This window comes from Sebastes umbrosus, chromosome 4 (genome assembly GCF_015220745.1).
Source record: "Sebastes umbrosus isolate fSebUmb1 chromosome 4, fSebUmb1.pri, whole genome shotgun sequence".
Lineage (NCBI taxonomy): Eukaryota > Metazoa > Chordata > Actinopteri > Perciformes > Sebastidae > Sebastes > Sebastes umbrosus.
The window spans coordinates 39,136,541-39,161,619 of NC_051272.1; the positions used below are offsets into that span (position 1 = coordinate 39,136,541).

Here is a 25,079-nt window from a genome sequence, read left to right on the forward strand (position 1 = left end):
AAAAATAGTTAAATAACAGTGGGGACGGAGGGAGGAAATTACACAGCTGTAGGCTTGTGCCTCCCCCTGTGAGAGCCTAGAGCCTAATACAGTGAATGACAGAGGAGGCCCAGTTGCTGATGGATACATTACAGTGGCCTCTCGCTCGCAGATGAACTACTCATCACTTGGCCATATCTGGCCTGAAACACAAATACACACACATTTTCAAGATCTTTCCTGTCATCGTGTTTTTTAGGAACATTTTCCCTCTAAGTCAACTCAAAAATGTCCAGTACACAGAAGCACCCTACTTTCCTCCCAGTTTTCAGTGTCTCCTCATGATCAATACATGATAAGATTCATACTTGCATGTTTCTTAGTCAGCGTGGCATTTTACAGAGAAATAAAGCCAGTTGGTGAAAAGTCCAAAAGCACTCACCATGTGTTGAGAGAGCTGTGGTTTCCTGTGTTTCAGGAATTGGTCAAACACCTTCACCTGATGCTGGACCCTGATTAGAACAAACATAACAGTTTATTTTAGTCTAGCTATGTCAGAGAGTACGCATTCCAAGAAAACAGCAACAGAATTTGGGAATTACATTTATACATTCATTTATATAGCGCTTTTCTAGTCTTCCGACCACTCAAAGCGTTTACACTACATGTCAGCATTCACATTCATACACTGATGGCAGAGGCTGCTAAGGTGCCAACTTTGCCCATCAGGATCTAATCTAAATACTCATTCATGGCTATGCCTTCGGGAGCAATTTGGGGTGAAGTGTCTTGCTCAAGGACACATCGACACGTGACCCAGAGCAGCCGGGGATCGAACCACCGACATTCCGATTGGTGGACGACCTGCTCTACCCTCTGAGCCACAGCGGCCACTTTAAGCCCATTCTTACTTGGTGAGGCTGAGGTCAAACAGTTCGGCCAGATATTTGGGTTTATCCAACAAGGCGGTCAGAGCCCAAAACGCCTCCTCCTCTCCCAACTGCATCAGCAGCACCGCAGCTATGTAGGACATCCCTGTGACACACGCACACGCACACGCACACTTAAAAAAATTTAAGATACAGGACCGAACATGTTTTATCAAACAGCTGAGACAATGAAAATAGTTATTTAGTAGGAGCAGTAGGGTACACTACTGAGCAGGATAGCAGAGCATAGCCTCAGTATGCTTAGTACAGCCAACTATCTGCCCTCATCATAACTACTCCATCCTTCCTCTAAAATACGATAAAGTTCCTATGGAGGCAGCAAACATACAGGGCAGGACACTGGAAAGTGTAAACTGTAAACCAATGGGATATTAATCAAGACGAGAATGGAAGTTTCATTTGATTTTTCCACCTACTGGTATGCCACGCTATCACGACTGAAACAATATTTTCTAGAAACAAAAAGTAAAGCAAAGAAGGCAAACATGTCAAATATTGAGTGTATTCAGGACTTCAGGTTTAAGATGATTTTCATCCAGATTCATCATCCTCTCAAATTAAATTTCCTATGGGACCAAAGTTGGAAATTAACTTTTTAGTGCACCTTCCACTGTGGCTGGTGGATTCCAAAATCTACCAGCCACTCAATATATTACCACGTTTCTTTGGCTAATGAGTGAAGCAAATCTAGCAACCACTTGCATATTTTACCAGCATTTCAATTCAATTCAATTCAATTCAATTTATTTTTGTATAGCGTCAAATCACAACAGAAGTTATCTCAAGACGCTTTATATATAGAGCAGGTCTATGACCGTACACCATAGTTTAGAGACCCAACAGGATCCACCAAGCGCGCTGTGGCCAGGAAAAACTCCCCATTACTGGGAAGAAACCTGGAGCAGAACCGCATTTGGTTGGTTGCTGGTGCTAATTTCCAACCCTGTATGTGACAACGGTTCACTGTATTTGACAGTAAACAGGATTCTTCCATGGTGAGAACAGCTTAGTACATGTTTCTGATCTGAACCTTATATTTTAAAATACCTGCTGATAATCCAGTAAAAAAAAAGAAAAAAGAAGTAGTAATAAATGTTCATGCTCCTAATGATAATTTCACAACATGATTTTCACCCAGATTTTAGTGATTTTAGTAATCCAATTCCCACCTTTATTAAAAGGGACTGTTTGTAACTTCTTACACGTATAACCCAATCCGGGTCGGTGTCCCATGCGCGTGTTGCTACGCTGTTCAGACTCAAGACTCCAACATAAACTACACGGAAGCACCAAAACTGAAAAATTATATCTAGTGAAGCCCGTCTGTTAAACAGTGTTCGCTGCGGTCAGAGGACGGGAGACCGTAGCTTTGATCTCCAGGGCCGGAGTCTCTGCTGTACTCTGTTCCTCTGCCTGCTTGCCTTCACTCACACACCGCGCTCGTTCTCACTCCACCTCACGTACATGCGCGCACACTCCACACTGCAGAAGAGTTAGTAGCTCTGAGAATATCTAGTGGACGTTTGTGCAGAAATAACTGCTGCAGCTCCTCCAGACCAACAGAGGTTTCCCGTGTCTTGTGAAGTGACGGGGCTCGGCAGAGAGAAATGTTATCGTCTTCAACCGGGCCTCCAGTGTCGCCCCTGTTCTCTCCGGCCGCGGTCGGGAGGCTGAGGCAGGAAAAGCCAACACTAGGATCAGCATTGATTCATGGAGAGACCTTCGTCTGGTCAGCTAACATTACTGCCAAGCAGCTGAAATATAGAGTGATATTGTGCTTTTAGCTGACGTGTGTCGCCTCACTGTTTTGAGCGATGCTCGTTCACGTCTATGTAGAGCGAGCACAAGCGCGAGTCCGACGCTGACTTTCGTTGACTTAATGGCCGCAGGTTTCGCTGTTAACAAGCAATTTCTGACTCTTACAAACAGTCCCTTTAAATAATTAAAATAAATTAATCTCATTAAAAATAAATACATCATTAGCCCAAAATGTATTATTATTATTCTATCACGCATAATTAATTATGTGAAAAAGATGTATTTTAATTCACTGAGACTTCCTGAGCAGAGAAGAGCATGATGGGTAACTCTTTATATTAATAGTTCTCTGCTTCCACCAAGTGTTCACATTATGTACTGCAGATACCTTCATTAAATTACTGAAGCAGTGTGTGAAAAACACATGGTGGGCCTTTCTCAAACCGGACCCTCCCCACTTCGTGACGGAGTGAAGTAACACTCAGCTGAATGAAGCACCCTCTTTTAGGTATAATGTGTAAGAATTAACTAAAAAACAAAGTATGGACTGATACAAAAATAATCCCTTTCAACCATCACTTATTCCCCACTAGAAATGTGTGGTGGTGTCTGTTTCTGCAGAGACCATGCAGCCCTCTGCCTGGATTTTCTCTTTTCTTCTTATTCTGCTTTACTCTGGACGCTTCTGGGCGTCTGCAAACAGCCTTTAGGCTCCACGTGGGGGCGTAACCCCCAGCCAATAACAGCGCACAGGGTGTGCAACCCGTTCATGTGGTGAAGTATGCCACTTTCTCACGCTCCTCAGCTTCTGATAGAACTCACAAGTCCCCTATAAGCTTGTCTTATGTGCATGTGTTCCAGTGATCCCCCTGCTCCTCTCTCTGTTGGACGTAGCCAGTAAGTCAGCATAGATGCAGACTTGCTGTTGGAGGGTTATATAACCCACTTCCACTCCCCGCTACTTGATTTGGGTCGTGTCTCGAAGGTAACCCGCAAATTGCAAAATCTGATCTTAGAGCTACAAAAACTTGCAAACTCTTGAGACTCACTGCCCGACGACCTATCCTAACCTTAACTATTCAAGGTCGATGCCTAACCTTACCCATCTCGCAAGAGTTTCCCCAATTTGCTGGTTCCCTTCTAGACACGACCATTGATTTGGGGTGGCACTAAAAATGGCGGACCCTCCACGCAAATGTGCAAACAGAGTGGAAGTGGGTAGGGAGAGGGTGTAGAGGGCGGTTTGAGAGAGGCCCAATGAGTGAGGGAACATAATTAAGCTGAAAAGACAATAAATGTCCTCCCTATAGGCAATTAGAACAGGACCAACAACCTGATGATAATCACTTCAGTATTTACAGCTGGGAAGCAAATAAAGACAAAGAAAGAGGAACTTCATACTGTTTTAAGATAGTATTATTAGAATATGATCCATTACCTTGGCTGTATCCAACCTGCGGGCTGTATTTGGCGTAAGCGATGAGGACCCTGAAGAGTTTAGCCTGACCCTCAATGGCTTCTGGGCTCTCCCCCATCAGGGAGCGGTGGGTCGGGAAGGAGCGCTCTATGGAACAGGTCAAATTAATCTGACGTATGCTTCTACTTTTCCTCCAACAATAGACCTGAAGTCTGCTTGTACCTGGTGTTCCCAGAGATTCTCTGTCTCTTTTTCATTTACATTTATTTCTTAAGCTGTGCTCTGGTCACTACTTAACTTCAACTGTAACCCTTGACACGGTGCATTGCCAGAAAAGAAGTGCATTGTGCGATGCACAACAAAAAGAGTGTACTGTAATACTAAAAGTCAACATTTACCCATTTTACAACATTTTAAGGACTGAGTAATCTGTTTTAAATTTAGCCAAAATATCCTCCCTTTAAAAAATTGAGACCATGTTTCTCAACAAAACGACATACACACACTAAGCCTACAACTTCATTCCCCTATTTGAGCTCACGTAGGTCCAGGGCGATTTGTCTGAAGAGTGTGATGTCGTCTACGGAGTATCTGGGCTCGGGGCAGCTGGAGGGTTGCTGATGGTTTAAACCCAGATCGTTTTGGGTGTCGCTCAGTGTGGTGATTGCCGACAGGATGCCGTACTCACTGACTCCCAAGTCCACCAGGGGCCCTCGCACCTCTAACAAACACTTCTGTAGGAGACAGCCCAACACATCCCATTATTAGAAATCAATCAATAACATCTCTTCTGTGAATGAATAACCAGGTTTGGTCTAGCAGCAAGTAAATGTACAGCCAGCCTGGATTAGTCAAACTAAACAAAAATCATGATGGTGGAAAGGAAGCACTGAGCCAAAATGGCAACATCTGCTTGCCAACCCTTGGTGCTGCATTTATATGAAGGAAATCCAAGATGCATGATAAAATTGGTTAGCCAGAATACAAATGCATCTCACTGCTGTCTTTATTGATATTTTGTTCAATAAAAGTCATATTATACAAAGTGACCACTTTTAAACGTAGTCTACAGTTCTGCTTTTAAACCATACTCGCCAACCCTCCAGATTTTCCTGGGAGACTCACATATTTCTTCCCTGGGTCACAATTCTCCCATATTTCTCCCAATTTATGACAAATGTTCACACCTTTTTTCTCCTTATCATTATCTCAACCTGTTTCTGGCACTGTATAGCGTGTATAAGCTCTACTGTTTCCACCCAGACAATATATATACTATACATACAGCTCTAGAAAAAATTAAGAGACCACTTCAAAATTATCAGTTTCTCTGGTTTTACTATTTATTGGTATGTGTTTGAGTAAAATTAAAAATGTTGTTATATTCTATAAACTACTGACAACATTTCTCCCAAATTTCAAATAAAAATATTGTCATTTAGAGCATTTATTTGCAGAAAATGACAACTGGTTAAAATAACAAAAAAAGATGCAGTGTTTTCAGATCTCAAATAATGAGTTACAGCTCTTCTTTGCTTCTTTGGTGCTCTGACAATGTTCCCCAACTCTGAGGAGTGTTTTTTCCAGCAGGACAATGCTCCATGCCACACAGCCAGGTCAATGAAGGTGTGGATGAAGGACCCCCAGATCAGGACCCTGTCATGGTCAGCCCAATCTCCAGACCTGAATCCCATTGAAAACCTCTGGAATGTGATCAAGAGGAAGATGGATGGTCACAAGCCCTCAAACAAAGCCCAGCTGCTTGAACTTTTGCGCCAGGAGTGGCATAAAGTCACCCAACAGCAATGTGAAAGACTGGTGGAGAGCATGCAAAGACGCATGAAAGCTATGATTGTAAATCGAGGTTATTCCACCAAATATTGATTTCTGAACTCTTCCTAAGTTAAAACATTTGTATTGTGTTGTTTAAAAATTAATATGAACTTGTTTTCTTTGCATTATTCGAGATCTGAAAACACTGCATCTTTTTTGTTATTTTGGCCAGTTGTCATTTTCTGCAAATAAATGCTCTAAATGACAATATTTTTATTTGAAATTTGGGAGAAATGTTGTCAGTAGTTTATAAAATATAACAACATTTTTAATTTTACTCAAACACATACCAATAAATAGTAAAACCAGAGAAACTGATAATTTTGAAGTGGTCTCTTAATTTTTTCCAGAGCTGTATATACACTATACAGCTACACCAAATGTTGTTTACTGGCAGAAGAGAGCTGCTCGCCACACAACTCGGTTTGAGCTGTGTGCGCCGCACATCACAATACACAGCGCCCCAAGTTGGGCTTTGCTCAACGCAGCGGAAAAAAAAATAAAAGATGGGTGCCGTGGTGTAGTTATCGGGTTGTGTCTGAAAGAGCCTTCAGTGAGTGAGAGAAGGAGAGCGATATGGAGAGAACTAAGAGATATAAATACTCAAGCAGGAGCAAAACATGAATGAATTAAAACTGATGAATATGAGTTTATGACAGAGATTCACAGAAGTTCACGCCAGAGGGGTGATTATTCTGTATTCATTCCTGAGAATTAACAGTAAAATTATAAGTATATATAAGTAAGTAAGTAATAAGTATTTAAGATTAAAAATGCTGTTGCAGTGTACTTATTATTTTTGCTATTTTCATTCTTTAAAAGTCACCAGAATGCAGGAACAAAGTCTCTGAAACTCACATTTTTCTGGAGGAGGACCCCCAGACCTCCGCTTTGATTTCGAAATCATCAAGATTTTTGAGTTATTTTTGAGTTATTTTTCTGAATAATCGATTTTGTCTATGAAATGTCAAAAATAGTGAAATGTCCATCACAACTTCCCAGAACCCAAGGTGACATTTTCAAATGTCTTGTTTTGTCCGACCAACAGTCTAAAACTAAAAAGAAATATATAGTTTACAAAAATACTATGAACAAAAGCAGCAAATCCCCACATCCGAGAAGCTGAAACAAGTGAATACTTCTTATTTTTTCTCTATTTTTGCTTGACAAATGGCTGAAGCAATTAATCGATCATCAAAATATTTGCTAATTATTTTTCTAACAATCGACTAATGACCATTACTGCAGAATGAATGCCAACTTGCACACATTAATAGTTGACATTAACATGGTAAAAAATACTTTGAAATGATGCAGCGATGGCTGTTTAATACTTACGATGTTCTATGTATTTCTTTTTGCTAACACATTAACTTCATTCTGGAAATCACTGCCTCAATAAAAGTAAGTGAGTAAAATATAACATTAGAAAAAGTAGAATAGAAGAAATCTTTTTGCAAGTGAGTACTATAGTAAGCAACATTAATCGCATAAGGATAACAAGTTGTCCTTTCCAGTGCATGTCTCATACCTGGTAGTTGAAGTCACTGGTTTCTCTCAGACTGTCAATGGTGAGAAGACACTTCCACACTCTACCTCGCAGACTTGGAGGAATACCCATCCTGATAAATCGCTCAATCTGGAAACAAAGAAAATGTGTGAAGAAAACAAGCTGTCTGATGAAACAATTACTGTATGGTAATGGCACCGCAAAATTAAGGTAGATTATTAATAGGGCTGTCAAAGTTAACGCGTTAACTCAAATTCATTTAAACACCACTGATTTCTTTAACGCATTAACGCAACTTGCGATTTTACTAGCTTCAGGAAGCTAAATAACGCTCCAAAATTTCGCTAAAAATTGGCGAGGAAAAACTGGCATAGCCATTTTCAAAGGGGTCCCTTGACCTCTGACCTCCAGATATGTGGATGTAAATGGGTTCTATGGGTACCCACGAGTCTCCCCTTTACAGACATGACATTTATGATAATCACATGAAATTAACAGTACATGAAGAGTATTAAATATTTGACATATCTCCCTTTCAGGTTAATTTAGAACAGAGAAAAAATTTGAGATTATTTTGCCATTAATGGCGGTTAATCCGACGTCCGATGATTAAGCGTCTGTCAGTCTAGTTTTTCCGGTGTGTCCCGCACCTTCGGCTCTAGTCTGCTGTGTTGGAGTTTTTTCAGCCGATTCAGCATGTTGAATCAGGCAGCGCCCGTCGCTGAGAGAAATCACTTTGATTGGCGGTTCAGTTTAAACTAATCAGTCCACGAGAAGAGAAACAGAAGTGAGGAAAACAAGCCAACAAGTAAAGTCAAGAGGACACACAAAAGGCTCTTCTCATTATTCATCATCATCTCATCTGATCATTCCAACACACGGATATTTTCACAGCGACATGAACTTCTGGAATGAAGCTAAGTGGTGAGTGAGAGTGGTGTGAAAATGGTCGGCAAACGCTGCTTTGTTTCATGTACGTATCATAACAACGGCTTGTATATTCGCCGTCGTCGCTCTTCCTGTTTCCCTTTTTGAATGATGAACACAGACTACCGCCACCTTCTGGTGTGGAGAGTTAATTCCTCTTACGCAGGCGCAGAACGTACGTGCTAACTGGCCGTCGCCTGTAGTCTTTGCAGTAAGTTTGAGTGCAACTTGTCGGCCAAAACAAAGGCAACGTGAGAGTCGCAACAAGTCGTCTTCATCGCCGCTAGTTCTCTGATGTCAGGTTGGTATGTCTGGGCCTTAAGGTACATTTTAAAAAGATAAAAAAATTGTGATTAATCGCGATTAACTACGGACAATCATGCGATTCATATACATATGCGATTAAATATTTGAATCCATTGACATCCCTAATTATAAACATTTTAACTTTTTGTTAAGTAGTTTGTAGTCTCACCTGGCTCTTGCAGATAAAGCTGGCTCCATTCCAGTAGCTGAGCAACTCACACAGCTCTTTCACCCTCACTGAGTTCAGCTGGGGGTAGCTGACAAACACAACACAACATGGTGAGCATGGACTGATTCAGCTTTTCTTTTTTTTCTTTGGGTTCAGGCAGATATATTGGCATTTTCTGCCATGGAGTGTTCGTCATCTGATTCAAAGAAGGATGATCGTCAATGCTTACAGTCTGAGTTGATGCGTCTACGCTGACATCATTCAGTATTGATTCCTTTTAAGTGTTCATGAATAGAATTTTACTTTTGCTTTTCATTGCTGAAATCATTCCAGTGTGATGTGGGGGACTTTGCTCCACAGCTTCAGGGTTAACAGTACATACAACCTACAGTTAGACGTACTGAAAGTAACTTATCCAACTAAAATAATTCATTTGTGACGCCATGGAGACATTTATATTACCCCACCTGAGCTGTCTCAAAGGTTTGTACATAGTGTCAAGAAAGCACCAATTCAGCATCCTTTTTAATTATTTATTCTTACTGCTAGTTCATTTATTGGCCACCAAATGGTTGAACTTCATGTAACACTAGTATTATTAGCAACGTAACATGAACCTTAACCCACTAGCACAATGTTAATTATATCACTAACATGAACCCTAACCCTCTAGCACAATATTCATTATATCACTAACATGAACCCTAACCCACTAGCACAATATTCATTATATCACTAACATGAACCTTAACCCACTAGCACAATGTTCATTATATCACTAACATGAACCCTAACCCACTTGCACAATATTCATTATATCACTAACATGAACCTTAACCCACTAGCACAATGTTCATTATATCACTAACATGAACCCTAACCCACTAGCACAATATTCATTATATCACTAACATGAACCCTAACCCTCTAGCACAATATTCATTATATCACTAACATGAACCCTAACCCTCTAGCACAATATTCATTATATCACTAACATGAACCCTAACCCTCTAGCACAATATTCATTATATCACTAACATGAACCCTAACCCTCTAGCACAATATTCATTATATCACTAACATGAACCCTAACCCACTAGCACAATGTTCATTAACACAATGAAAATAATACTGTTCAATAGAATAGAATATGGGTGGAACTGTGCCAGAATAAGAAGTGAACACTATAGTGGTGAATACAAGCGTTGATGGAACTGTCCTCAACAACTTGAAATGCTCTGGTTCATTCTAGATAACGCAAACAAACAGTTTAACTAGCTAGTTCAACTAGCAGCTAGAGCTAACTAGCTGCTAGTTGAACTAGCTGTTAGTTTAACTAGCTCGTGTTCAGGAGATAGCGGTAACGTGAACGTTTCCTCCCCACCTGGAATCATGACATCGATGATGAACTTTCTGCTCCTTTCGTTTAGTAAGAGCGAAGCCGAATTCATCAAAACGCAAATTCTCACTGCGTCTTCTACTTGTTGAGCTTCTCCTGCTGGCGTTACTGCTGTTTCTCCTCCTCATACTTATAAAACACAGTTGCTTGGACACAATTTGGTCGGTTTCAAAGATCCCAGCAGCCAACAATGCCCTGTTGGTGAGTGAGAGGCTTCCTCCTGGATGTATGTGTATTGGGCTCACTGCTGTCAGCCTCAACGGTCCCGTCTGACCCGCCCCTTTTCTACGTCATCATCAACTGAAAATGGGCGGGATGAATCAGAGACGTTTAAGGCTGATTTAACCACAGACATTTAACCACAGACATTTCACCATAGACATTTAAACCTGCAGTAGGCAGTACATTTTTTGGCATAATTGGGCAACAATTCCATAAGAACCTTTCAGTATACTGTAATACAAGTGTTCTGAGAGAAAACTAGACTTCTGCTCCTCCTAATGGCTCTGTTTTCAGGCTTTAGAACATCTAGCCCGGGAGTCTTTGACCAATCACAGGTCATTTCATTGAGAGACCTTTTCTATTGGCTGTGCTCCGGTCATATGACCTACTACAATGGAGGCAGCATCACAAACTTTCTCATTTTACAGCTAAACTGTGCACTGCAAGATGATTCTGAAAACGTGAGGAGAGGAATAGGCATTAACGTAACAGAATATTGATTCATATTTGATCAGCGCTGCCTAGTTTGACCGTTTGGTCGGAGTTCGCAAGTGATTGACAGCCGGCTCTCATAGACGGCAGCTGGACAGCAGACCTCAGATCAGCTCTGACTGCTTGTTTTCCTCTGGTCTGTGAAATCTTGCAGATGCCGTTAGGAGCACCGGAGGACACCGTAGGACACCGGAGGACACAGAGGAACAAGATTTTTTTCAGGTTACCTGTTTCATGTACTACTGTCACGATATAGCGACCGTTTTATAAAAATAACTTTTTTTAATCATATGTGCTCCAATCTCGCCTACTTCAGCTTTAACCATGGACATACTGTATATACAGTATATATGTCTATGGATTTACCATAGACATTTAACCATAGATATACTGTATATACAGTATGTTTATGGTTTTATAGAGTACGGTCTAGACCTGCTCTATATAAAAAGCGTCTCGAGATAACTTCTGTTATGATTTGACGCTATATAAAAATAAACTGAATTGAATTGAATTGAATATACTGTATGTGTCTATGGATTTAACCATAGACATACTGTATATACAGTATGTCTATGGTTAAATCCATATACATATATACAGTATAATACAAAATAAATACATAAATAAATAAAAGGAAAAATTAATCAGAAGAGTCAATAAATACAATTAACACATTAAAAAAGAAATATTAATTTATGTCACAATTTATCAATTAATTAATGGCTAAATTATTTTTTTATATTATATAATAACATATTTATTCATTTATTTATTCATTTATTTTTTATTTTGGCAGGTTCCATCCTTCATACCTACCAGATAGTGCTCCAGTTAATTTACTTCATAAAGATTTATCTTACAGTATGTTGGCTTGAACTCAATCCTTCAAATGGAAAGGAAGAAAACTTTAGTTAAAACAACAGCATACATACTGCAAAATGTTAAATGCTGTGCTGTGCTATGCTGTGCTGTGTGTGTATGTGGGTGCAGCTGGGCAACTGTAGAGGTATGTATGACATATAATGCACATACATACCTCTACAGTGGTGACTCAGTGTGATAGGCATCCAGACGGTGTTTTAGTAAGCTACCTCAACGGGTATGTTAAAAATGTAATAACAGATTATCTGATGACAAAAATGCTCAACTGCGCCACATCTGAACCAGCATACCACAGTCTATCTTGTAAATATGTTTTAAACCATTCATTGAGGGCAAATCAAAACACATGACACTTAACGTTCTTTATTGTGGTGATACAAAATATAAAGCCTTCATGATGTATAAAATGCCTTTGGTTTGACAAGATCTTTATGTCTATAATGATTAAAAGTGATAAGGGTAGCATCCATTGCCAGCAAATGATCACTATACTGAACAACAGTTGATTATAAGCCAGTCATTGATACGTTTCCTCAATTGATGCTTTTACACGTAACGTTTATTGCATCCTTTAGGATTCTTGGAAGTGATAACACAAGTTTAGAAAGAGTAACACCATAGATCCTCTTCATTCTGCAGTGACTTGATCATTTCTGCGTGTTTCCACTTTGTATATTGTCTGGTAGCCGTCGTCCCAGGCGTACAGCTGTTTGTCTCCGGGGTGGTAGTGGATGCTGCTGTGGCTGGTGTAGCGCTTTGGGAAGAACATTACAGGACTCTCATCACTGCAGTTGGATGGGACAGAAAAGGGAAATTGTAGAATCAAATTAAGATATTTGCTTCTATTGTGAAACCATGATGATGTGAATGCAAAGTGTATGAATCTGAATAAAAAAGTTTGTTTAACCCCCTGAGACCTGTGGGATCGTGGGCTACTTTACTGTCTTTCAGAGACTGTAGCAGGTTCAGTTTTAGAGCTAGGGTGAAGGGACAAATATCATATGAAACCAAGGAATCCATAATCCATCCATAATGCTCCAAAGTTAAGCAAAATTTTGGCGAGGAAAAACTGTCATATCCATTTTCAAAGGGGTCCCTTGACCTCTGACCTCAAGATATGTGAAGAAAAATGGGTTCTCTGGGTACCCACGAGTCTCCCCTTTACAGACATGCCCACTTTATGATAATCACATGCAGTTTTTTGAATGCAGAATCATTTTGTTATTGTCTCCTATTCTAAAAATGGTGTATCTGAATGTTTCTGCATACTGGGGTCCCTAAACAGTCTTGAATTCCATAAATTGGTATCACTGAGAAAGCTGAGACTCTTGTGGATCCAATGAGCCCAACTGTATCCATGTGTGATGATGTTAGTCCCCATAGGAGCCATTTCATTGTAGTGAGACCATTTTTTGAAACTTTACCTCACTGTATAAAATGACCTGCGGTGACCTCTAGCATAATCACAGCCAGAGCTCGCCATCCAATCGCCAAAAAATGCAATTCCTGCAGAAATCTCCAAATGTCAAAAGTTTTTGGTATCAAATCACAGCATGGCTTTTTCTATGGTGTTTTTCAAGGTCTTGGTGTCTTAATGTGGTATTTTGGAGGGATTATTGATAATTTTTATCAATTCTCCAGTGGTAAAGAAAATGGTTAAATTTATCACCAAATCTGTGTAACAAATGGTATCAACCTAAAGATTGCGGCAACAATTTATGAGACATAATAGAGCATGGGGATGACCATCAGATACTTCTATCATCATGTTCTAAGCCCTTATACACTTTCACTATTTATTGTAATTAATTAAATAATTAATTTATTAATTATTTTGTATTTCTTGTTAGTGACTAGAAGAACTTGACACACAGTGCTGAGCTGTGCTCAAATTAATCTTCAGGTTTCCAGCTTTCAGATGATGTACACCACTTCTATGTGACATCCATTGTTGATTATTTATCCATCCCGGGACATCCCCGGTCCCCCACCCCTACCCCCTCTAAAAACAGAGGTCTGTCTGTGTGTAATCCAACCTGTGGATGGTGTCATGGATGTCATAGAGACACTGTATGGTGGAGCGACCTCCATAGCGTGTGTTGTAGACCACATAGAGAGTCCCACATATTAGGAAGGCTCCTTCAGCATCACGGCTTCTACATTGTGTATCCCAGGTATACTCTACTGCCAAACTTCCTGAGGTGAGAAACAAACACATAAAGCGTTATTATAGACCAAGTTACGTTACATATATATATATGTATGGACATGCATAGATGTGGTACTCTCTACCTTTATCCAGTTTGGTGATGACCAGGTTTCCTCCATACTCAGGGTCAGCATGGATGACCCAGAGACCAAGTTCATCCACAGCCAGGTCCAGGTAGGTGTTGGGGTTCAGATTGTAGACCGGTAGACGACCTGCTCCTGGAACCAGTGTACTGTCCACCACTGTACCATTCAATAGGTCTACCTTTATGTGAAACAGATGGAAATAGACAAATTCAGAAATGCTATCATTATAGTTCTGATTTCTTTTCAGTTTTGTCAGTTTCTAACCACATAATTGGATGTCTACAAACAAGACAGTCTAAAGCCATGCAAGTGACTCTGTGAGGCTGTACATGTGCACACCGTTGCTTCTAGCTACATACATCAGTAGTGTACATCAGCATAACATGAACTTAACATGCGGATATTTAGGGGGTCATTCCTATGTTCCCTGGTTCTGAAAATGTGCTCTCCCAGGGTCCTATGTACCCAGCGTCCTATGTTCCCCCAACCCGTTCTCATTCCCAACTCGTTGCTTGGTCAGGACCCCTTGGCGTCACTTTTTAACGCACTGGGTACCCCTTGGCATCACTTAGGTTTAGGCAACAAAACTACTTGATTAGGTTTAGGAAAAGATCGTGGATTGGGTTAAAATATGTACATTTTTGACAACCTGGGAATGAGAACGGGCTGGTTCCACAGCTCTATATAGTACATAATGGGATCCTGAAAAAAAATGTTACCCAGCTCCATTCGCTTAAAGGGACTGTTTGTAAGAATCAGAAATTGTTTGTAACAGCGACAGCTGTGGCCGTTAAGTCAACGAAAGTCAGTGTCCTGTTGCTCGCGCTCGCCCGTGTGCACGCGCTACGTGAGGCGACACACATCAGCTAAAACAACAATATCACTCTATATTTCAGCTGCTTGGCAGTAATGTTAGCTGACCAGACGAAGGTCTCTCCATGAATCACTGCTGATCCTAGTGTTGGCTTTTCCTGCTTCAGCCTCCCGACCGCGGCCGGAGGGAACAGGGAAGACAAGTGATGAAGTGATGATTGAGAGGAATTATTTTTGTATCAGTCTATACTTTGTTTTTTAGTTAATTCTTACATATTATACCTAAAAGAGGGTGCTTCATTCAGCTGAGTGTTACTACAAATGTAGTTCACTCCGTCACGAAGTGGGTAGGGTTTGGTTTGAGAAAGGCCCACCATGTCTTTTTCACACACTGCTTCAGTAATTTAATGAAGGTATCTGCAGTACATAATGTGAACACTTGGTGGAAGCAGAGAACTATTAATATAAAGAGTTACCCATCATGCTTGTCTCTGCTCAGGAAGACTCAGTGAATTAAAATACATCTTTTTCACATAATTAATTATGCATGATATAATAATGATAATACATTTTGGGCTAATGATGTATTTATTTTTAATGAGATTAATTTATTTTAATTATTTAAAGGGACTGTTTGTAAGAGTCAGAAATTGCTTGTTAACAGCAACACCTGTGGCCATTAAGTCAACGAAAGTCAGCATCTGGCTCACGCTTGTGCTCGCTCTACTGACGTGAACGAGCATCGCTCAAAACAGTGAGGCGACACACGTCAGCTAAAAGCACAATATCACTCTATATTTCAGCTGCTTGGCAGTAATGTTAGCTGACCAGACGAAGGTCTTTCCATGAATCACTGCTGATCCTAGTGTTGGCTTTTCCTGCCTCAGCCTCCCGACCACGGCCGGAGAGAACAGGGGCGACACCGGAGCCCCGGTTGAAGACGATAACGTTTCCCGCTGCGGAGCCCCATCATACATTCACTAGATATTCTCAGAGCTAAACTAACTCTTCTGTAGTGTGCGCGCATCCACGTGAGGTCAAGCGAGGTGTGAGTGAAGGCAAGCAGGCAGGCAGCGGAGCAGAGGAGCAGAGTATAGCAGAAACTCTGGCCCTGGAGACCAAAGCTACGGTCTCCCCCGCGTCCTCCGACCGCGGCCAACACTGCTTAACAGACGGGCTTCACTAGATACAACTTTGAGGTTTTGGTGCTTCTGTGTAGTTTGTGTTGGAGTCTGAGTCTGAACAGCGTAGCCACACGCGAGCGCTCATGGGACACCGTCCCGGATTGATTTATACGTGTATTATAAGTTATAAACAGTCCCTTTTAATATGACATGGGAACTCGTCGAAACATAGCATGGAGTTGAACATAGCGCTCTGGGTAAATTAGTCCCTGACAACATAAAACCTTTTGAAAACTTTACTTCATGTGTGTAAACAAAATATAAAACTGGGGAATATAGGACCTTGGAAACTAGCACAATCTCATTACCAGGGCGTCAAATACCGATGCTTTGTCATGGCCCCTTGGCGTCACTTTTTAATGCCCTGGGTACCCCTTGGCATCACTTTGGTTTAGGCAACAAAACTACTTAGTTAGGTTTAGGAATAGGATCATGGTTTGTGTTAAAATATGTATGCTTCTGACAACCTGGGAATGAGAACAGGCTGGTTTTCCAGCTCTACATAAGCACATAATGGGAACCTGAAAAAGGTGTTCCCAGCCTCAATTCGCTTAATACTGTATCACATGAGCTATTGTGGGAACTCGTCAAATTGAATATAGCAAGGAGTTGAACATATGCCACTGGGAAAATGAGTCCCTGACAACATAAAACCTTTTGAAAAGTTGACTTAATGTGTGTTAACAGAATATTGAACTGGGGAATATAGGACCTTGGAAACATAGGACCCTGGGAACATAGGACACTGGGGACATAGGACCCTGGGAACATAGGACACTGGGAACATAGGACTCTGAGAACATAGGATCTTGGAAACATAGATATAATTGCATATTTATCAGGTAATGTTTATCATGTTAGTTAATGGTGTTAGCATACTATCATTTGCTAATTAGCACTAAACCAAAATACAGCTGAGGCTGATGGGAATGTTATCAGGTATTTGGTCATAAGCCAAACTATTTCTACAAATTAAAATTTTAACCTGATCATAGCAAGAAGTTTCATGACAATCCATCCAATAGTTGTCGAGACGTTTCACTCAGAAACACAAATTTCAACCTTATGGTGGCACTATAGAAAAGGCCAGGATCGCTAAAGTCAGTAGGATTCATCCTTTGATAACTATAAATGTCTGTACAAAATTGAATGGCAATTCATCCAATAGTTGAAGAGATATTACAGACAATCCTGATACAATCCTGTTAAAAGGACTTTTTACTGAAAGTCAGCTCAGTTCACTGGAACAAAATTGTTTATTTTGGCATTGTTAGCTCACTGACCTCAGCTAACAGGAAATATGGCAAAATCAACTCCCAATGACTAAGCTCCTTTGAAATGATCTGAACTCAGTCTCCAGCCAAAAGCTGCGCAGCAGTTTGCCAAGCAATGCTATCTTCAGCCTGACCACTGAATGAACAAACAGTTTTATTCAGTTAAAAACAGTGCAAATCAACAAAGAAACGCCTTGATGTGAAACATACGTTATTAGGCTTTGATTCACACACCTTCAGTATCTGGTTGGGAGTGTCTGCCTTGTGGTAGTAGAGGAATCCATTGTAGACCACTTGACCTGTCCCCTTCCAGTGGAAAGGCAGCTGCACCACCTTAACTGGTGGTGTGCTGGTGCTCTCTGTGAAACTGGACAGAGATATGTACTCCAGCAGAGTGTTGTTATTAATCCCACTGAGCAGGTAGACCTGAAAGATTTACAGATGTGACCAGTTGAGAAGTGAGTGGAAATTGTATTGTGCAGCTCAGCTTTGACATTCCATTCTGGGTATAAATATAACATTATTAATCTGTGGTATTCATGCAATTGGCAACTTTGCTTATTTTTTTACATTAGATATCTCCCTTGCTGATGAATGTCTTTGGGTGAATTATCCCAAAAAATACAATTAATTTAGATCTGTCCACCAGCAGCTCCACACTGAGAGAAAGATAAGCACAGTCTGCTCCCCAGAAAGAAAAACGTCTGTCTCTCCACTGTAAACACTCCATTATTACTGTAATCACGTCATCTTTAAAAAGAACAGACCTTAGCTGATCCTTCAGAGGGGTCCTTGAACCAGGAACCATAGGTGTCTCCTGCCTTCTTGACAATCTTGAGAGACTTGATTTGACTCAGGGCTGTTTTGCAGTCTGAGGATGTTAGAGATAAGACGATGAATGAACTGTAGCACAATGTCCTGTACAGTACATTCTGTATCTGTTTCTTTGGTTTTGCTCTTTCATTCTCCTCCTGTCATACACAAGCACTGACCATTAGACAGATAAATGCTGTAATCATTATCAGTGTTTCTCTCACCGACGGGCGCCAACACCAATTAAACATGCGGAATCGGCCGAAAAAAAATCCAAGACGGGCAGACTACAGTCGACGGTGCAGGACAAACCGCAAAAATTAGGCAGACAGATGCTCACCGATGGCCCCAAACTGTCTGACGGCCCACAGTCGGCTTGGTGTGTCAGGGCCTTAACCTTAACTATCACAACTAAATGAATGACCCTAACCCTTACCCTAACCCTAACCTAAACCTAATTCTAACCTGAACCTTAAAACCAAGTCTGAAGAAGGATCACCAAGAGATCACCTGTTAGTTTACTGAGGCTACTGTTGGCTGTATTGGTTGTCATTTTTAGTAAATATCGCAGTATAAAACCTGTTTTCTGTTTAAAAATAACACAAACGTCAGAAAAGAGCAAGTAGCCTTCTACTCACCCATCTTTTGAAGGGACTGTTTGTAAGAATCAGAAATTGGTTGTTAACAGCGACACCTGTGTCCGTTAAGTCAACGAAAGTCAACGTCCTGTTGCTCGCGCTTGTGCTCGCTCTACATAGACATGAATGAGCATCACTCAAAACAGTTAGGCGACACATGTCAGCTAAAACCACAATGTCACTCTATATTTCAGCTGCTTGGCAGTAATGACGAAGGTCTCTCCATGAATCAATGCAGATACTGTGTTTCCTGCTTCAGACTCCCGTCTACTGCAGTGTGTAGTGTGCACGCATGCATGTGAGAGGTGGAGCGAGTGATAACGAGCGCGGTGTGTGAGTGAAGGCAAGCAGGCAGGCAGAGGAGCAGAGACTCTGGCCCTGGAGACCAAAGCTCCCCTGTGTCTTCTGGCCGCAGTCAGGAGGCTGGAGAAGGAAGAGTTGACACTGTTTTGCAAGACGGGCTTCACTAATTTTGCGGTTTTGGTGCTTCTGCGTAGTTTGTGTTGGAACAGCGTAGCCACGCACGAGCACGCATGAGACTCTGACCCGATTTATATGTGTAAGAAGTTACAAGCAGCACCTTTAAGTGGTTACGTCTCCAGTTTGATCTTCAGCACACAGCTGATAGGTACGTGGTTTATTTACATGGTTTAACAGAAAGTGCATGCTTCACTGTGTGTGGACAGAGAATGTCTGGTGTTATTAGGCTATATGTATATAGAAATACCACAAATCTATCTTCCTATCTTGTTGGTTTGTTATTCTGTCAATAAGAAGACACAACAAGATAATAGTCATCATAAGAATAAATTATTAGTTCTGCATTATAATAAAAAATATAGATGCATTTTTAGGGGGTTCAGTGAGCCCCCTGAACCAACGCAAACTGCGCCTGTGACCCTTACCATAACCTAAACCTTATTCTAACCTGAACCTTATACCAAGTCTGAACTCTCAAATAGGCCAAAATGTCCTCACTTTCCAAAAATGTCCTCATTCTGAAAGTCTAAAGGCCCTGACACACCAAGCAGACGGTCAGTCGTTGGACAGTTTGGGGCCATTGGTGATCGTTTTGTCAGTGTAGTTTTTGCGGTGTGTCCCTCACTATCGGCTCTAGTCTGCCCATGTTGGAGGTTTTTCGGTCGATTCAGCATGTTGAATCGGTGGCGGAACCTGTCGGTGAGAAAAATCACTCTGATTGGCTGTTCAGCTTAAACAAATCAGTGCACAAGAAGAGAAACTGAAGTGAGCAAAACAAGCCAACGAGTAAAGCCAAGAGGACACACACAGAAGGCTCTTCTCATTTTTCATCATCTCATCTGATCATTTCAACACACGGATATTTTCACAAAGACATGCACATCTGGAATGAAGCTTAGTGGTGAGTGAGAGTGGTATGAAAATGGTCGGTGAACACTGCTCAAATTGGTCCTCACAAAGATAGATGTACAAGTACACGCACACACTGTTTACCAGCCCACGTTCCTACCATTCTCCATTCTGATCGTGGCTTTCTTTTTCAGCTGGTCCAGTTCAGCAGCCTTTATCTGTTGTTCCAGCAGTGCCTCTTCCATCTCAATGTCAGTCTGGGTGGGAATCTTGTTTTCAAGATATTCCAACTCTCTCTCCACCCTGTCAAGACGCACAGACACGCTGTCCACCTGGCTCCTCACCTCTGATCTACAGAGCAAAACACTTTAATTATCACAGTTTTCATGCACTTTAGGTAATTGCTGTAGTTCCTTCATTAAGTTGCAAAGTAGTTTTTTTTTACAGCTAGGCCTACCTCAGGACACTGAGAGTGGACAGATAACTCCTGATTTCAGAGGAGAGGTCATAGGTCTTCTGGGTGACGCTCACTGTCTTTTGCTCACATTGATTCAGACGCTCCTGATGTTGTTGACACACAGAGAAAGTGTTATGAACACAGAATTAAAGGAAGAATGCGTGCCTTTTGAAAGAAAAAAAAACATTCTTTCTCTTACAACTAGTGAATTCATAAGCCACTAGAATGGCACTCGGAGAGCGCAGACCTCCGTCAAGCTGCCCGAGTATGATTGCCCCCCCTCTCTGTGCACCTTGCGCCATCATCCACGTGTATTTTAGTTTATATTGAGATCAGCTGTACGTAATGGAGCATCGTAAAACACTTCATTCAAACTGGACAGAAACAAAGTAAAACTCACCTAAACCGTAGTCGTTACTCTTTCCAACAATCACCAAGTGTGCTTTGGTCAACCTGTGGTGTTAATGCACAGGCTGACCGGAGTTATTAAAACAAATTCCCGAAGCTGGATCATGATCCGGATCACCACCAAAATCTAATTGATTGTTCATTGTGCCACACCCCATCCCTCCAAAAAAAATGTCATACAAATCCATCGCGGACTTTTGGAGTAATCCTCCAAACGGACAAACCAACAAACCAACAAACCATCAAACCGACAAACCAACAAACCATCAAACCAACAAAGCAACAAACCATCAAACCAACAAACCATCAAACCAACAAAGCAACAAACCATCAAACCAACAAACCATCAAACCAACAAAGCAACAAACCATCAAACCAACAACCCAACAAACCAACAAACCATCAAACCAACCAACCAACAAACCAACAAACCAACAAACCAACAAACAAACCAACAAACCAACAAACCAATAAACAAACCAACAAACCAACAAACAAACCAACAAACCAACAAACAAACCAACAAACCAACAAACAACCAACCAACAAACCAACAAACAAACCAACAAACCAACAAACAAACCAACAAACCAACAAACAAACAAACCAACCAACAAACCAACAAACCAACAAACAAACAAACAAACAAACAAACAAACAAACAAACCAACGCCGGGGAAAACATAACCTCCTTCCTAGGCCTTCAGCCTTGGCGGAGGTAATAAAACACACCCTTGCTCATTTCAATAGACTGTTAGCTAATGTTAACTTTAAGTTGATCTCTCACTACAATAGACATTTTGATGTTTTAGCATTTACTATTGTCACACAATTAGCACCTATGTAAAAGTAGCAATACCGCGGTGTAAAATACTCTGTTACAAGTAAAAGTCCTACATTCAAAACTTACTGAAAGGTCCAGTGTGTAGGATTTAGGGGAATCTACTGGCAGAAATTAGTGATGTGTCGGTCGGGAACGAGCCGGCTCTTTTAAGTGAACGATGGGAGCCATTTTTTTTTTTTTTTTTTTTTATTAATTCAAGGCAGAATGATAGGATGATCTTCTCCGCGCCACGGGCACTCCATGCACTGACTGTGACTGAATGTTGGGTTAATGACATCTGTGCGACCAATCAGGTGATGACAGACAAGGATCATACCATCAAGCAGGGAGGGACGGGGGTCTACAGGTACAGAGCAGGAGAGAAAGAGAGAGGAGTGCGGTGCGCGAATAGCAGACAAGATGAGTGACAGTCGGAAACGAAGCAGCATGTCAAATTATGGTATTCTGGAAATTATAAGGTTTAGTATAATTATATTGAATAATTTAAGTGATATATGTGCACACATACTAATCATAGGTCAGAACCTCGCTAAATTTGGCTGAATCATAAAAGGCAGAAGTGGTAAAATGAAGAGCCGTTTGGGAGCCGAAAGAGTCGGCTCTTCTTGGTGAGCTGAGCCAAATGATATGGCTCACTAAAAAGAGCTGGAATTCCCATCACTAGCAGAAATGGAAAACCATGCTAACTAACTATATTTTCATTAGTGTATAATCACCTGAAACTAAGAATCATTGTATTTTTGTTAGCTTAGAATGAGCCCTTCATTAGACATTAACTTTAATACACATTTTCATTGTGTTTATTGTTGTTGTATCCTACTTTGTTGTGCTGTAGCTTACAAACAAATTTAATACCGTTAGAAGTCCATTTGTGAACGACATGGTTGGGATGGGGAGCCGGTTTTGGGTGCATCCATTCAACCAGTGAAGGAGACACTCTGTGCTTTGCGCTGTGGCGCCGTCAAAAAAATATGACTCTATTTTTTCCGCTAGATGGCACTAAATGGGACGGCTGTGACTCAGAGAGTAGAGCAGGTCGTCCACCGTTCGGAAGGTCGATGGTTCGATCCCCGGCTTCTCTGGGTCACAAGTTGATGTGTCCTTGAGCAAGACCCTAAATTGCTCCGGAAGGCATAGCCATCGGTGTGTGACTGAGTATATAGATCAGATCCTGATGGGCAGGTTGGCTCCTTGCATGACAGCCTCTGCCATCAGTGTATGAATGTGTGTGTGAAAGGGTGAATGCTAACAGGTAGTGTAAAGAGCTTTGAGTGGTCGGAAGACTAGAAAAGTGCTATATAAAAGTCCATTTACCATTGAAATCCTACACACTGTCCCTTTAAGTAAAAGTATAAGAGCATTAGCTTTAAAATATACTCAAAGTGCCAGAAGTAAACTTCAGAATGTATTATATTATTGGATTATAATTAGTAATGCAGTACATCACTTTAATGTTGCAGCTGGTAAAGGTGGAGCTAATTTACTCAAGTAAAGTACAAGTAAATCAAAAGTGTATTTAAGTAGGCCTACAGTACCTTACCGTACCTCCCTGAGACATAGAGTATCTCTACAGATCTGACTAACACATTCATAGATATTCTCAAGAGATCATAACAAACAAACCAACAAACCAACAAACAAACCAACAAACCAACAAACAAACAAACAAACAAACCAACAAACCAACAAACAATCCAACAAACCATCAAACCAACAAACAAACCAACAAACCAACAAACCAACAAACAAACCAACAAACCATCAAACCAACAAACAAACCAACAAACCAACAAACCAACAAACAAACCAACAAACCATCAAACCAACCAACAAACAAACCAACAAACCAACAAACAAACCAACAAACCAACAAACCATCAAACCAACAAACCAACAAACCAACAAACCAACCAACAAACCAACGCCAGTGAAAACATAACCTCCTTCCTAGGCCTTCAGCCTTGGCGGAGGTAATGAGAGGATGGCAAAACATTTGCCAGCCAGATGATCTGAGTATGGTGTAGGTATACATGTGATATTATATATTATATTTTGATTATTCTGCTCATTTTGAGGTCTGACGTTTCTAACATTATTGCAAGAAAAAAAGCAGCGAGGATTGAGGTTGTAGTCATCTGACGTCTCCTAATGGATCCAGGTACCTGATGTCAAATAGAAGTGCAGCGGGCACCTACCTCCATCTGAGACAGTCTCCTCTCCAGGTACTGGATTATGAAGGCGTCCTGGGAGGAACCCTGGCTCTGGACTGAACCCACAGTCAGATAGAGGGATAGGAGAAGGACAGGAACCACTCTGCCTGACATTACTAGCACTTCTGTCAACGAGTCACAGCTAGAACTGCTGCTGCTGCTGCTGTTGCAGTAACAACGTCTGAAAAGCCTTGTCAGGGACAATGAGACCGTTTCCTGACCGTTTCTTATGCTGCAGAGCACACACTGAAAATAAGCCAAAGGAAAAAAAAGATCAATCCATACGAGTTCAGTCACTGTTTAAAACCGTGTTGAAAGGGTCCTTTAATGGCTGAATGTTATTTTTTTCCTCCTGCTGTGCTCAATAAGCATTTAGTCCTGTAAGAGTTGTAGTTCCAGAACTTTCTGTCTTGTTTCTCCAGTGGATTTGGATCCAAGTGAATTTCACCAACGGTCCCTCCCAATCCCCCCCCCCCCCCCCCCCCCCCCCCCCCCCTCCTGCCCCCTCCACCCTCCGTCCCCGACCCCCTCTCTCTCCTTTCCCCTCTCTGGAGTTTGTGTACTTGAGGTATGAGAGAGAAAACCAAAAGAGAAGGGGGAGAGAGCGAGAAAGTAAGAACCAGAAACAACCAAGACAGTTGTGGTCAATCCTGCAGTTTTTCTAGTGTAATACTCTCCAGATGGCCCACTGACACGTCCTCAGATCTCACAGAGCAGAAGCTGGTCAGTAAGGCTGTTAAACAGTAAGAGGATCAGCACCACATCATCTTGTGTGAAAAATACATACTGTTAATAATATCTAAATAAAAAAAACATCATTAACATACAAAACACACCAAGACTACGCAAGTATTTCTTTTTTTTATGTAGCAAGACACAAAGGGTATTTCCACTGGCAGGATTACAGGTTTTATTTTGACAGTAAATTATATAGCCACAAAGCAGATATTACATAGCTGCCTTG

General features: G+C 41.1%; 2 protein-coding genes across 3 annotated transcripts in view; both read right to left on the bottom strand.

Moving 5' to 3' along the window:
• The window catches only part of si:ch211-266k8.4 (USP6 N-terminal-like protein), a 43,513-nt gene extending 33,051 nt beyond the window's left edge, over positions 1-10,462 (bottom strand). The window contains exons 1-7 of the mRNA XM_037767049.1: positions 10,237-10,462; positions 8,850-8,937; positions 7,469-7,576; positions 4,646-4,838; positions 4,126-4,251; positions 891-1,014; positions 422-491 (exon numbers count right to left, since the gene is read on the bottom strand). Coding sequence (XP_037622977.1) covers positions 422-491; positions 891-1,014; positions 4,126-4,251; positions 4,646-4,838; positions 7,469-7,576; positions 8,850-8,937; positions 10,237-10,379 — 852 coding nt within the window. The 5' untranslated portion in view covers positions 10,380-10,462. The remainder of the gene's footprint in view (positions 1-421; positions 492-890; positions 1,015-4,125; positions 4,252-4,645; positions 4,839-7,468; positions 7,577-8,849; positions 8,938-10,236) is intronic.
• A 1,731-nt stretch (positions 10,463-12,193) lies between these two features.
• olfml1 (olfactomedin-like 1) lies at positions 12,194-24,555 on the bottom strand. 2 transcript variants are annotated; one of them, XM_037766184.1, is made up of 8 exons: positions 24,101-24,555; positions 20,654-20,757; positions 20,357-20,547; positions 18,184-18,287; positions 17,651-17,842; positions 14,143-14,323; positions 13,887-14,046; positions 12,194-12,635 (listed from the first exon to the last, which is right to left on the bottom strand). In XM_037766184.1, the coding sequence occupies exons 1-8, from the start codon at positions 24,227-24,229 to the stop codon at positions 12,479-12,481; spliced, it is 1,218 nt and encodes a 405-aa protein (XP_037622112.1). In that variant the 5' UTR covers positions 24,230-24,555; the 3' UTR covers positions 12,194-12,478. The 2 variants fall into 2 exon arrangements, with proteins under 2 accessions (XP_037622112.1, XP_037622113.1); XM_037766185.1 differs by lacking the exon at positions 24,101-24,555 and adding an exon at positions 21,972-22,014.
• Between the last annotated feature and the right edge of the window lie 524 nt (positions 24,556-25,079).

Excerpts from the sequence above, each read along its gene's own strand:
- olfml1 (XM_037766184.1), bottom strand. The coding sequence starts at position 24,229 with ATGTCAGGCAGAGTGGTTCCTGTCCTTCTCCTATCCCTCTATCTGACT. Across the intron at positions 18,288-20,356 it reads CACGATCAGAATGGAGAATG|ACTGCAAAACAGCCCTGAGT; the intron begins GTAGGAACGTGG and ends TAACATCCTCAG. Across the intron at positions 17,843-18,183 it reads CCTCTGAAGGATCAGCTAAG|GTCTACCTGCTCAGTGGGAT; the intron begins GTCTGTTCTTTT and ends TAAATCTTTCAG.